The 15000-nt window shown below is 44.8% G+C and overlaps 2 protein-coding genes across 10 annotated transcripts in view; one reads left to right on the forward strand and one right to left on the reverse strand.

Moving 5' to 3' along the window:
• C8H8orf33 (chromosome 8 C8orf33 homolog) overlaps window positions 1–5744 on the forward strand; it is a 45565-nt gene extending 39821 nt beyond the window's left edge. For both annotated transcript variants that reach the window (XM_085890863.1, XM_085890862.1), the window contains exon 4: window positions 4820–5744. In XM_085890863.1, the coding sequence (XP_085746989.1) occupies window positions 4820–5016 (197 nt within the window). In that variant the 3' untranslated portion in view covers window positions 5017–5744. The remainder of the gene's footprint in view (window positions 1–4819) is intronic.
• MYO15A (myosin XVA) overlaps window positions 5644–15000 on the reverse strand; it is a 374107-nt gene continuing 364750 nt past the window's right edge. For 6 of the 8 annotated variants that reach the window (XM_085890857.1, XM_085890855.1, XM_085890856.1 and 3 more), the window contains 7 exons: window positions 13171–13267; window positions 11699–11859; window positions 11466–11596; window positions 10474–10607; window positions 8453–8586; window positions 6707–6847; window positions 5644–6612 (listed from right to left, as the gene is read on the reverse strand). In XM_085890857.1, coding sequence (XP_085746983.1) covers window positions 6511–6612; window positions 6707–6847; window positions 8453–8586; window positions 10474–10607; window positions 11466–11596; window positions 11699–11859; window positions 13171–13267 — 900 coding nt within the window. In that variant the 3' untranslated portion in view covers window positions 5644–6510. The other 2 variants (XR_015060712.1, XM_085890861.1) reach the window with 2 other exon arrangements.

The raw sequence follows: 15000 nt of genomic DNA on the forward strand, positions 1-15000 counted from the left end.
CTCACTCACTCTCACACCCTTTCACTCTCACTCTCTCTCTCACACTCTCCCTCACTCACTCACTCTCCCTATCACTCTCACTCTCTCACACTCTCCCTCTCACACTCTCTCATTCTCACTCTCTCTCTCTCTCACTCCAACACTCTCACTCTCCCTCACTCTATCTCTCTCACCTTACTCTCACTTTCTCCTCTCTCTCACTCCAACACTCTCACTCTGTCATCTCTCACACTCTCATTCTCACACTCACTCTCTCTCTCTCTCTCTCTCTCTCTCTCTCTCTCTCTCTCTCTCTCTCTCTCTCTCTCTCTCTCTCTCTCTCTCTCTCTCTCTCTCTCTCTCTCTCTCTCTCTCTCTCTCTCTCTCTCTCTCTCTCTCTCTCTCTCTCTCTCTCTCTCTCTCTCTCTCTCTCTCTCTTTCACTCTAACTCTCTCTTTCACTCTAACTCTCTCTCTTTCACTCTAACTCTCTCTCTCTCTCTCTCTCTCACTCTCTCTCACCCTCTCATTCTCTCACCCCCTCTCACTCTTTCACTCACACCTTACTCTCACTCTCTCTCATTCTCACCGTACTCTCACTCTCACCCTCTCACTCACTCTCTCTCTCACTCACTCTCACCCTCACACACTCTCTCCCTTTCACTCTTTCACTCTCTCTCACTCTTTCACTCTTTCACTCACTCTCACTCTCTCTCACTCTCACACTCACCCTCGCACTCTCTCTCACTCACCGTCGCACTCTCTCTCACTCACCCTCTCTCACTCTCTCTCACTCTCACTCTTCCTCTCTCACTCACTCACTCCCTCTCTCACTCTCTCATTCTCACACTCTCTCCTCTCTGTCTCTCACTCTCACACTCTCTCTCTCACCCTCACACCCTCTCACTCTTTCACTCTCACTCTCTCTCACCCTCACACTCTCCTACTCTTTCACCCTCACCCTCTCTCACTCTCTCATTCTCTCTCACTCTTTCACTCTCTCTCTATCATTCTCTCAAACACTCTATCTCTCTCACACTCACTCACTCTCTCTCACTCACCCTCGCACTCTCACCCTGTCTGTCTCACTCTCTCTCACTCCCCGTCGCACTCTCTCTATCTCACTCTCTCTCACACGTTACTCTCTCTCTCTCACTCACTCAAACACTCTATCTCTCTCACACTCACTCACTCTCTCTCACTCACCCTCGCACTCTCACTCGCACCCTCACACTGTCTGTCTCTCTCTCTCAATCACTCACCCTCTCTCTCTCTCTCACTACTCTTTCACTCTCACTGACTCTCTCTCACCCTTTCTCACTCACTCTCTCTCACTTTATCAGTATCTCTCACTCTTTCACTCTCTCTCACTCTCTCTCTCTCTCTCTCTCATTCTCTCTCCCTCTCTCTCTCTCTCTCTCACTCTCACTCTCTCTCTCACTCTCACTCTCACTCTCACTCTCACTCTCACTCTCACTCTCACTCTCACTCTCACTCTCACTCTCACTCTCACTCTCACTCTCACTCTCACTCTCTCTCTCACTTGAATATCACTCTCACCCTTTCACTCTCTCACACTCTCTCACTCACTCTCTCTCATTCTCTCTCTCACACTCTCCCTCACTCACTCTCTCTCTCTCTCACCCTTTCACTCACTCGCTCACACTCTCTCTCTCTCTCACTCGTTCTCACTCTCTCTCTCTCACCTGACTCTCACTCTCACACTCTCTCTCACTCTCTCACTCTTTCACTCTCTCTCACTCTCACCCTCGCACTCTCTCACTCACTCTCTCTCTCACACTCTCCCTCACTCACTCACTCTCTCTCTCTCTCACTCACTCTCTCTCTCACACTCTCCCTCTCTCTCTCTCTCTCTCTCTCTCTCTCTCTCTCTCTCTCCCTCTCCCTCTCCCTCTCCCTCTCCCTCTCCCTCACCCTCACCCTCACCCTCACACTCACACTCACACTCACACTCACACTCACACTCACACTCACACTCACACTCACACTCACACTCACACTCACACTCACACTCACACTCACACTCACACTCACACTCACACTCACACTCACACTCACACTCACACTCTCTCTCTCACTCACACTCTCTCTCTCACTCACACTCTCTCTCACTCACACTCTCTCTCACTCACACTCTCTCTCACTCACACTCTCTCACTCTCACCCTCGCACTCTCTCCCACTCTATCACTCTCTCTCTCTCTCACTCTTTCCTCTCTGTCTCTCACTCTCTCACTCACTCTATCTCGCTCTCACACTCACTCTCACCTCTCTCACTCTGACACTCACACGCACTCTCTCTCTCTCTCTTTCTCTCTCTCTCTCTCACTCACTCTCACACCCTTTCACTCTCTCACTCCTGTCTCTCTCTCTCCCTCACTTGCTCACACTCTCTCTCTCACTCTATCACTCTCTCACACTCTCACTCTTTCACTCTCTCTCTCTCTCTCACCCTCACACTCTCTCTTTCACTCTCTCACCCTCACACTCTCTTTCACTCTCTCTCACCCTCTCATTCTCTCTCACTCACACTCTTTCACTCTCACTCTTTCACTCTCTCTCTCCCACTCACACACTCTGACGCTCTTTCACTCTCTCTGTCTCTCACCCTCTCTCCCTCTCTCTCACTCACTCTCAGTCACTTGCTCACACTCTTTCACTCTCTCTCTCACTCTTTCACACTCTCTCACACTCACTCTCTCTCACACACTCACCCTCACACTTTTTCTCACTCTCTCTCTCACTCACCTTTCTCTCACCCTCTCTCTTTCACTCGCTCACTCTTTCACTCTCTCTCACTTACACTCTCTCACTCACTCTCTCACACTCACTTTCACACTCTCTCACCTCACTCTCACTCCCTCACTCTCTGTCTCTCATTCTCACTCCCTCACTCTTTCTCACTCTCTCTGTCTCTCACTCACTCCAACACTCACTCTCTCACTCGCTCACACTCTCTCTCTCACTGACGCTCACTCTCTCCTCTCTCTCTCTCTCTCTCTCACTCCAACACTCTCACTCTCTGTCCTCTCTCTCTCACTCACTCACTCACTCTCACACCCTCTCTCAACCTCACACCCTCTCTCTCACTCACTCTCTCTCACCCTCTTTCACTCTCTCTGTCACTCTTTCACCCTCTCATTCTCTCTCCCTCTCTCACTCACACACTCTTTCACTCTCTCTCTCACCCTCTCACTCACTCTCACTCTCTCTCACCCTCACACTCTCACTCTTTCTCACTCTCTCTCACTCTTTCACCCTCTCTCACACTCTCTCTCTCCCTCTCATTCTCTCTCCCTCTTTCACTCTCTTTCACTCTCACTCCAACACTCACTCTCCCTCACTCTCACTCATTCTATCTATATCTCTCTCACTATCACACACTCTCTCTTTCACTCTCTCTCTCTCTCACTCTCACCTTCACACTCTTTCACTCTCACTCTCTCACACTCTCTCACTCTTGCCCTCTCATACTCTCCCTCACACTCAGGGCTCACACTCTCCCTCACTCAATCTCTCTCCCTCACTCTCTCACTCACTCTCCCTGTCTCTCTCTCTCTCTCTCTCTCTCTCTCTCTCTCTCTCTCTCTCTCTCTCTCTCTCTCTCTCTCTCTCTCTCTCTCTCTCTCTCTCTCTATCACCCTCTCATTCTCTCTCTCAATCTCTCACTCTCATTCTCTCTCTCACACTCTCTCTCACTCTCACACCCTTTCACTCTCTCTCACTCTCACACCCTTTCACTCTCACTCTCTCTCTCTCACACTCTCGCACTCTCCCTCACTCACTCTCTCACTCACTCTCCCTTTCTCTCACTCTCTCACTCACTCTCACACCCTTTCACTCTCACTCTCTCTCTCACACTCTCCCTCACTCACTCACTCTCCCTATCACTCTCACACTCTCTCATTCTCACTCTCTCTCTCTCTCACTCCAACACTCTCACTCTCCCTCACTCTATCTCTCTCACCTTACTCTCACTTTCTCCTCTCTCTCACTCCAACACTCTCACTCTGTCATCTCTCACACTCTCATTCTCACACTCACTCTATCTCTCTCTCTCTCTCTCTCTCTCTCTCTCTCTCTCTCTCTCTCTCTCTCTCTCTCTCTCTCTCTCTCTCTCTCTCTCTCTCTCTCTCTCTCTCATTCTATCACTCTCTTTATGGTATGCACCACGCATTGGATAACTATGCCATTTGAAAGTAATGTTGATTAAATTTTAAAGCATTCGATAGCATGTTTACACTTCTCCAACCCCTTTGTTCTTTCGGTTTCTCTGCTTTCCCAGAACCTTTTGTGAGGGAGGGGGCGGGGGTTGCTTAGATGGTGTGAGTCCATGATGTTCAACAAGATATGTTCATTCAATCTTCGTCATAAAACACATACACACACAAACAAACAATTTCATTGGGTCGCTTTCATTATCAAATGACTATTACTTTTCTTTTTGGTGCTTTGTGAAACCCTTCCCTTTCGGCCGATTGAACCAAACTGTCAACTTATTTAACTGGCATAGAACCTGTCCTGCCGAATTGATTAATTTCCCCACTATTATGATTTCTTTGGTGTAATTTTATGACTTGTAATTCCAGCTTCTACATTTACATGGAGAGAATTGGGGTCATCCCACCCTGACCTCAGGGATATTCTTTTTTTCTTTTCTTTTAACCCTCGAAAACCTTCCCCTGAGTACAACCACCAGTTTCACATCATTCCATGGAGCAGTTTTCGGAATGCATAGAAATTGGACAAATAAACAGTCACTTCTCAAATTATATGTAGCACCATAACCTGCTCCTTATCCTCTGATATTGCACTCCGCAGCTTCAAAGACCGTGCAGATGAAAGGGCCGACGGCAAAGCTTCGTGGTGTCTGCGTCCGTCATGCCACTGGCAGCAAGAATGGTTGTACCAGTCAGAAGCCATTACTTACTACTGATCGTTCCTCCAAAAGCCAGTCTACAAAGGGAAATGCAGGACCTACACCGGATGAGTTTAAATTCAATTTCACCATCTCTTAGGATTCCGAGTGTAGTTTCCACCACTCAAGACAAAGGGTCAAATTGAACTTTTTTAGTGTTTCAAGGAAATGCTGGAGTTTGACATGATTTGGTAAATGTTTGCATAGTTTTATCATTTTTGAAACGAATGGCAAGCTTTGTATTTTGTACGTTGTTCTCATAACTTGAGATACCATTTCCCACCACTGGATTCTTCAAACGACAACCAGGCCCGTTTCAACGGCGTGCATTCTATTGCAGAAAGGCCGTGAGCAAGTTGCATGCGGAAGCGTACTGTGTACTCAACATACAATTCAGACGATGCAATTGTGATTATCATTTTGGGTGCAGCCGGCACTTTATTTATTTATTTTTGATCATATTAATTACACAAGTCCCAGTGAATTAAATGTACCAACATTGACAAAAAAAAAATTCCCTTTTAAGTAAAAATGTAAATATTGTATAATATGAATTACATTTTGTTGCGAGTCATTTTGAATATACCAGAATACTAATAAAATGGAACTTAAAAATAGTTCATTGGTATTATCCTTCTCTGTGGATGGCACTGTTTTCAACACTTCCAATGTGGGAGCAATCCACTTGTGGCTGCAAACGAGAAAGTTATCCCACTGGGAGCACGTGTGTGTGTGTGTGTGTGTGTGTGTGTGTGTGTGTGTGTGTGTGTGTGTGTGTGTGTGTGTGTGTGTGTGTGTGTGTGTGTGTGTGTGTGTGTGTGTGTCAAAGGCCTTTCCTTTGCAAGTTGAATTGATGCAAACGGTTAATATGTCGCTTTTGTGATCATGTGCCCTGACTATGGTGCGTGTGTGATCTCTCCAGTCCCATAGACAATTCTACGGCTTGGAATTCCACCTTTTCCACAAAACGTGGAAGGCGAGATCATCACGGTGAAGAGTTGCAAAACCCAGTGCAGTCTGAGAAATATCTATTGGCACAACCGTCTGATCGATATTGCTATATTGCAGCGAGAGATCGATGATATCATGTGCGCTTGGAACCCCTTGTTATCCGACAAGACCGTCAATCTTGAGTTCAGGTAATCCCCAGTTTAACCTGTAATTATGCCACGGTGAAAATTTTTTAAAGGTTCATTAATTAAAGTAAAAACGTTATCCTGATTACAGCAAACAGGTTGAAACAGAATGTTTGCCAGTTTCTTTCTTGGAGGAAAGTAACAACTCGAACCACAAAATCCACATGACTGAATGCATTTAGATCTTTTTTTTGAAGGATAGAAAGCCCTGCTGATCATAATCATTTTACGGCCAGTTCCAGGCCTGCTGAAGAGTTTGTAAAACGTTTCCTCTAAATTTATTTTGTCATGAAGATCAGTTATGGGCAACCAGTACCAAGCTTCCCACAAATCTTCACCCAAATACTTCACACAGTGTCCTGCTCAGGAGTTTCTCCAATGGGAGGTGGAGGTTTTTCAAATGCAAGACGTTCCAGGAAATGAACGGCGCTGATGTTGCTTTACTTTGTGAATCGCTCTCATAGTAAGGTGATGTCGCTCGATGGGAGATCGATTTGCTGCTCACGTACCTCCAGTATGACCTCTTGGTGCATGGCCACAACACAGCACAATTCCAAGCCCTGTACAGTGGGACAGGAGAGGAATTTGTTTAATAAACAATTGTGCAGACAATATTAATTGAGACATTTATAGCGAGTCCCAAGTGGAAATGACCTGCTTGAGCTGCAGCTGGATGATGTGTTGGTTTAGAAGGTCACCGAGCTGGATCTCCACGTACGGCTCGCTGGTTTCAGAATCGGTTCTGTTTGTACGTGTTGACTGGACCTCATCCATTTGATATGTCAGCTGTATCTCCTGCAAAGGGGTAGGTGATGCAGGATTTGATGACAAAAAGAGAGGATTAACTTTATGATCTCAGTTTTATAGTTACCTTTTCTGATGTGTTTTGCAAAAGCATTGTATCTAAGGACACCAGGAACACTTGCTCCTTTGACGAGCAGCCTAGGGAGGATGGTGGAAATACATTTTGTGCCATGGCTAATAATCCCCGTCTGTAGCAGGGGTCAGTAAACCACTTGCACTGTGGCACATGTACATGTCTCATTGCCACTATTTGCCGAATCATGTGCATCAGAAGCTTTTGTCCTGGCGAAAAGTTTTTTATAGTGTCGCTCCGAAGAGGTTGCGAGACGAGTGTGTGCGTGCGCGTGCGTGCGTGCGCGTGCGTGCACGTGCGTGCGCACGACCACGTCCACGTATATTTTTTCTTTACATTTTTTTTCTCTGCAAAATCAAGGCAAAACTTTAAACATCGGAGGGACTCCCTATGGAGAATATTTTATTAATAACTGATGTCACAGACCACATGGTATAGCAACCATCTTCGAATCAAGGAAAAATTTGGACTTCCACCCAGAAACCACTCAACAAAAAAGAGAAACTTGGCAGATGTCATCAACTCCCCATGTGATATCGGGTGATAACGATGACATCATCGGTGAAGTGCTATTCCAGCAATAATTGGTTGAATCAAAATCCTTATCCGAAAAAAACAAAACTTAAACTTCATATATCTGATGTACGACCCGATGCGAGCGTGAAATTAAATTTATGACGTCATCGGTCACGTGGTCTGGTGGCCATATTGGATTGAAAATAAAAACGTTAAAAAAAATCTTCTCCTCCAGAACCGCTTAACACATCGATGCGAAACTTCATAATATGATCGACTCGGCGTGTGGAATGTATCGTTTTAATTTTTTTTCATACTCATCTTCATTTACACAACTTAGCCTCAATGTGCACTGAAGTGGTTGTTAAATATCCCAATAATCGATCAATAAAGCTATGGATAATGGTAATGTATGTGACGCAACAGGGTGCATGGATGGTACGGGTATGTGGGCCATAATATAGTATTTTTGTTCAGAATGAGCGTACGAGATGGGACGATGTGCTCTTCCGAGTGCCGTTGTAGTTTTTTTTTTCTTTTCAAAAGAATCTGGGAATTGTACCTCAATGCCATTTAACATTGTAACCAAGAGGGATTGCAAGCCTTATTAAACTTTCAGGCAAATATAAAATGTGATGAGCGAACAAATGAATTTGAATGATACCCACTTATGTGAACAACTGCATTGACGTCACCACCATATTGTGGAGCAGGTATGGTGCCTCTGTTTTTACTTTCAACGTGAATGTTGTGGAAATGTTTCAGCATTGGATAATCATGTGAAGGTATAGGTGAACAGGAAAAAATAAATGTGAAGTGTTAAGCCACATCAGGATGGAGGATTATATTGTTGTTGAGGATAGAGGCCGTCATGACTTTTTGTAGAACTACATGTGCAAGAGTAGAAGTGAAAGGGCAGAGAAAAAAAACACACACAAATGGAAACATGCAGAAAAAAAGCAAACGTGGGCAGCAAAGCGCTGCTGGGGAACAAGGGAGAACCTTACATGGTTTTGTAGATTAACAAAATTGAGACCGCTGGCGTTGACAGCCAGGAGGCATGGTGTGGAGATGGCCCCATCGCTGCAACTCTCCACTAGGAAGGAAGATGAACCGAAGAGGGGTAGAGCACTAACCAAACCTAGAGGAGGGAAGGTGAACAAAAGAGAAGATGATAATTATGTAAAATTGAGAAGAGTGCATATGAAATATGATGGGTGTTGAGTTTTCAAAGCTGGTCCTTTCTGTTCACTTCCTGCCAAGACCAACGCTATCACTTATAACTGTGATTATGGCTACTCGCAACTAGTAAGGATTAAATAAGTTACCGGCGGAAACCCGTGAAATGACGGGTGTGATATCTTGACACAACTGAAGGTGGAGGAACTCGTATGTGACAGCCGAACATAAATATATTTCTCCTGCTTTGAAACTACTTCAAGATCGCTTGTTCGTGGTGTTGAACAAAAGGGATATTAAAAACAAACAAAAGACATGTTTGACGCTGGAGAAATTCAAACTCGGGATCTGCAGTTCCACAGGCGTGCGAGTTAACCGCTGAGCCATATGGTCAAACACCGTTCAGAATGAAGACAATGTATGTCGTATAATGTCGTCTGCACGGAAGCAAAATGGTTGCCGATAAAGGGGCAGAATGCGTGTTTTTTTTTTTTGCTGGAAAACACCCCCGAAAGAAGGTTTTAGAAAGTCATAATAGCTACTGCAAAGGACGAACACGCAAGGGTGAGTTTGCCGTCAAAGAAACGCGCACACGCTGTCGCCGGGAGGACGAGGGCGGACAAAGCTGGTCCCTTAGCCTATGAATATGGTATATAGATAACATTTCTTCGGAAATAAATTTTGTGTGACTCTTAGCAATCCCACATAATTCATCTTATTCACCTCCTTGTGCCATTAGGTGCACAGGGCTGTCAAGGCAGTTTCCTTGCCGAGGCCACTCAGGGTTACAACATGGACGGGTGACCACTCCGACACAGGATACTCGACTGCAAGTGCAGGAACATGTAACTTGTTCATGGTGCCGGCGACAGTTTGCCTACTCTTCGCAAAGGACACCGTAAGGTCTTCAACATCCACCAACTAATGCCAGCAAACAGGACACCCAGTTTAACGTCCATCCGAGGAATCGCTTTGCGATTCATCAACAAAACACCACGATGGCAATTTTGAGCTGGGTCAAGATTCGAACCAAGCTGTTTGACAGCTCAGAGGCAAATCCGCATAACTCCACGTTATCCTGGCTGCCCTTCCTACATCATAGCTATGTGAAATATTGAACAATATCTCGCCAAGCGGGCAGCATCAAAACATGCAGCAGGCCGTATCTCGCCCGCAGGCCTGAGGTTCCCCATGCCTCGTCGAGGATACTCGATACAAAAACAAAAATCAAATTTACATGAGAAATGACGATTTAAAATATTTTTGGCCCACCGGTGCACGAGCTCGTGATTAGTAAAAAGACAAAGCCCAGAGCAACGTAGTTTTAACGGAAAACTTTAAGAGTTGTTTTCTCAACCTAGTGCCACAACAAACTGTGAACAACACTAATAAATGTGAATATGCACACCGTTTGAGAGGTATTGTTCAAGAGGATCCTGGCTTCTGACTAAAGGAAAACACAGCACATCCAGTAAGTCTGTGCAATAAAATAAACGATACTTGCGAAATCCATAAAACAAATTTGACCTCAAAATTAATTGGTGGTTGAATTAAATGACCAAATATGCAGCAGCTCTTCAAATTTCAAGTGAATCGGATGAAAATTGACAATTTTGGAAATTCGGCCGATGTTGACCTGTTGACCTCAAACGATAGGCTTCTTGCTTATGATGAACACTATCATGTGGCGAAGTTTTGTGAAGATCGGTTTAAAATTGTGACCTGCAGGCGGTCGACAAACAAACAGACAGATAGACAGACAAACAGAACAACACACAAGACCAACCAATATACTGTACTTGAAAAATCTTCGATTTTCACAAGTAATGAAACAACAACTTTGTCTCACCCAGGAACTGGCTACGTGCTTGGTGAGGATTGAGGGTGTTGAGCAGCCGATGTTGCTGCAGCACCAATGGTAGCCAGTCTTCCATGCGCTTCAGACGAGCAAACGTGGGTGGAATGAGTTCCTGGATCTCCCGCCTACGAAGAGAGAAATGGAGGTAAAAGGGAGGTTCGATGGATTACAAGATCAATCGTCCACGAGGCTTGTTGGTGAACGTCACAGCTTGAAATGAGGTTGGACTTTCAAGTTAAGAGAGATGTTACAGCGTAACAGTTATATAAAGATAACGGCAGTAAGGCCGATTAAATAATTATTTTCGGAATAAAAGAAAAGGTGAAATCTTCTCAACGTGAGTGCTTTGGTCCGGCAGGATAGTTTCGAGGTACGCGCACTCGCCTCTGAGCTGTCCACCCTGGGTTCGAATCTCGACCGAGCGATAGACTGACTGTCATCCTGTGGTGTTGCATGCGGGATTGCAGGGCGACGCATCAGCGTGCGCGCCGTCCATCGGAAGGACGTTAAGCCGGAGGATCCGTCTACCGACGCCGGTTGTGATAGTTGAGGTTAAATATCCCACGGGTGTCTTTCGTGAAGAGGAAGCGAGTTATCTCTGTTGCCCAGAACAAATAAAAAATTCCTGCCAGAAACTACAGGGGGCACTTCATCAGCGGCACAGCCACTCTCCCAGCAATGAAGCAAACCAGCAGCCACTTGCTGCACATACATGAATGAATGAATCGCTACTACATTTGGCGACCCAACATGCTATGTCTAAAAAGGTTGTGGGCAAAAACACAGCTTATCCATAAATGGTAAAAATAAATTCAATAATGGCAAAGAATGTTTTTTTTTTGTTGTTGCTGTTAAATTTAATGAACCCTGTTGTTCAGCAAAATGATTTTTTAAAATGCAAGTACACCATAAAAGGTTATCAATCGCTCGCTACGCAGTGTCGGGAAGAACTTGATGACGTGTTAACTTAGTGGGTTACTCACAGTGTCGGTGGGTAGGCCATGGACTGGGTCCGGTGTTGTAGTGCGGCAAGCTTCGCGATGCTCTGTGCTTGTTCATCACTTATGTGTTCAACAAGCTTCATCATGAAACCCTTGAGGAACTCGGACAGCACCTGAGGGCACAGGGAAGGGATGAGGTCTTAATTCATCAACATCTGAGACTTTTAAAAAAAACCCAGAAACCCCCAAGAACACGTTTGTGTACGTCGTCACACCTGGTGATAGTGAATTCTGACGTATGTTTCATTGTCCAAGCGCAGCGGCTGTAGCCAAACCACACGGCGTAACCACAAGCGGTGGTTTTCATCGACTTTTTCTGCTTCGGCTGAGATGTCCAACATGTATTCCTTCGGGCTCAGCGGTCGAACCGAGTCACCTGACATGGATATCGCGTCCTCACAAGGCAGAGTCTTACGGACGCAGATCCTTAATATTTAAATTTTTTACAACACAAGTCTTTATTTACTCAAATAACATATCTCATCGCAATGGCAACCCACCAAAGGCAAACCGAACAACAACAATTAATTTATAACATCAGATTACATCATACTTATTCGAATGACATGAGAGGTCAGGGGTATTCACATTTGTGCTGTCTCGTCTGGGGGTTCATTTGGTGACTGTAAACCTGAAATCTTGCAAACATAACGATAAACCAGCACCCTGGTGATTTGCCGGCGCAGCGTTCTATCGTCGTGCGTCGTTCTTCGGAGGGACGTCAAGTTGGGAGTCCGGTTTGTTAGCGTTCACTTGTGGATTTGTCGATCCCAAGGTGTCTTTTGCAAGAGTCGGCCAAACTCCAAATTCCTTCCCTAACTTCTACTGGGAAAGGCGAAAGGAAAACCACCCAGCGTATTCTCAACCTGGAGACTTCTTCAGCAGCACCAATCCTCTGAAAGGGGTACGGACAGTGGGTTGGATTATTTATCGTCAGCCATGAAGGAGGAAAATACTACCCAAGTTACACCACTCTTCACTGTACCTTTGGCTTTTTGAGTCGATTTTGTCCTTCGATGATGACAATCGGCAGCACCTGAAATGCACTTTTGCAACAGTACGAGTGGCTTCACGAACCTTCTAAGAGAATCAATTCCCACGCAGTGCAAGAATTGCATTGGATTGAAGCGAGGATGGACTTCACTCTGTTTTCAACCTCTTCGCGTGCATTTATAATTACCATCCCAGGTCAAAAAACCAGTAAAGACCAGTAGCTAACTGGTCAACTGGTACCAGTTGAAAACCAGTAGCCAACTGGTACCAGTAAAGCCAGTTGGTTTCTTACTGGTTTTAATATGGAAATTGGAATAGAGTGATAGATTACCAGTTGAAATACAATTGTATTTAACTAACTGGTATCAACTGGGACCAGTACATTGCAACTGGTATCAACTGGAACCAGTAAGACTTTAACTGGTACAAATATGAGCTACTGGTTTTTTCAACTGGGAAATTGGAATTCTGACTGAATTTAACTGGTACCAGTTGAAACCAATAGAGACCAGTTAAAGACCAATTAGAACCAATAGAGACCAGTTGAAAATGTGTACTGGTTTTAACTGGTTTTTCGACCTGGGATGCAATTTTTAAAAATCTCTACAATATTGTAGCTTGTTTGAAGCAAGTTACCTTCGTTTATATATGTGTGTGTGTGTGTGTTGGTTTGTACGTTTGTGTCGTTACGAACCACGCTTCATGACGAGGAAGAGTGTGTATTCACGCCAGGCTTCAGCGTGATGCAGGCCCATTTCGACACACAACTCCTCGATGACATCTTCCACCACCTGAAACACCGTGTGTACTGTTGTGAGCTCGAGCGGTGCGGCATTTTGCAGTGCACGTTGTATTTTCTTTAATCTACGAATTTTAAATGGTTTGTTTACCTTCACCTGACTACGATTTCGTACCCACAACAACAACAACACCAGCACATGTGTGGGCTTCAATGGCGAGGAGACCCGAGCGAGGTCATCAGAAAGCATCTCATTTTCGTCCTGATCAATCAAGGTCTGCAGTGACTGCCATGCTCGATTTTTGGGATTAAAATGGAGAGAAATTAGAAGAGGGATTTGTCTGGTGTGTGTGGAGAGATTCTGGGACTGAAACCCATGGTGCTCCACAAAAAAAAGTTTTTTTTTTTCCCCTGCAGCGTTTAAAATCTTTATTTTATTTCAAATGAATTATATATACTTGAACACTGCAGAGCACATATCGTCTTCTTGCCACTTCCAAAAACGTCCAATTTTGCAGTGCAGTACTTGGACAAAATATGACGCCATTTCAACCGATCAAATTTGTCGCTCGCGTTCTCAGCATTCGGGAATATCGAGATTCAGACAACATCGCAGCACGTAGGAAATACAGATCGTGTTCAGAAAGGCAAAGCAAAAGTTTAATTCCCATGTCCTTTTTCTCGAGACGATGCAGGTTAAGGTGTTCTACGAGCTCTCTCGATTAACCAAGTGAGGTGGTTTTTTTTTTGCGCACTGGCCTGGCCGAGGTCCCTCGAGCTCTTCAAGTCCATGCACGTAGAAAAGGCTGATCCACCACTCGGGTGTAAAATTTGGCGATTTTATTTTTCTTGAGACGATCTAGCGATAACATTGCAGCAAGCCGGACATCAGAACCATCCAGGACAGTACCTGCATTTATGCCACACTTCCACCAACTATGCGTACCATGAACACACAGACCTGGCACATTAATAGTAAACACACGTATAACCAGGACCAAATCCCTTTTGAGACATTGCAAATGCCACTTGAGGAAGTCCTTTCCATCGTGAGCACATGTTACATACAATACAATTTACAAGGAGTCACAAAACATAGAAGGAGCAGAAGGGATGCCTGTTCTGGGCATGATCATAACTATAAGCTAGAATGTTTTAAACAGTTTAAACTGATTACAGTACCTTTGATGACTGCTAGTTTGAGAACATCAGAAAGAAAACTAGAAGGGCACTCGGTAGAGCACATACCTCCACCACGTAATGCCTGATTCCACAAGAACATATCGGGATCAATACATTTTTGAAGTATCATGATGTATAGTACTACTGTATATCGTTTTTGGCCCGATCTCTCAATGGTGAAGAATCACTCTAAAATTAAATAATTCTCGTATCCGGATCGAGATACGGATCTTCAGTAAAATTAAATCAATTCTTCCTCGTCACACACCCAACATGTCCACCAAATTTCGTCCGAATCCGTCCACAACTTTTTGAGATATCATTTTCTATATCATTTTTGGGCCAACCTCTCAATGGTGAAGAATCACTTGAAAAAATTATAGTAGTCGGATCTGGATCCGGATCTTCACCAAAATCTTATCAGTCCGTCCTTGCCACACACCCAACCTGTCCACAAAATACCATCCAGATCCGTCCGCAACATTTTGAGATATCCTACGCACAAACAGACAGAAAGGGGTGAAAACATAACCTCCTTCACCTTCGGTTGTGGAGGTGACTGGAGGGGGAGCACTCGGTAGAGTGCAAAACCTCCGCCGCCAA

Source organism: Eptatretus burgeri, chromosome 8, assembly GCF_056783735.1.
Source record: "Eptatretus burgeri isolate ZD-2024b chromosome 8, Ebu_testis_v1, whole genome shotgun sequence".
Lineage (NCBI taxonomy): Eukaryota > Metazoa > Chordata > Myxini > Myxiniformes > Myxinidae > Eptatretus > Eptatretus burgeri.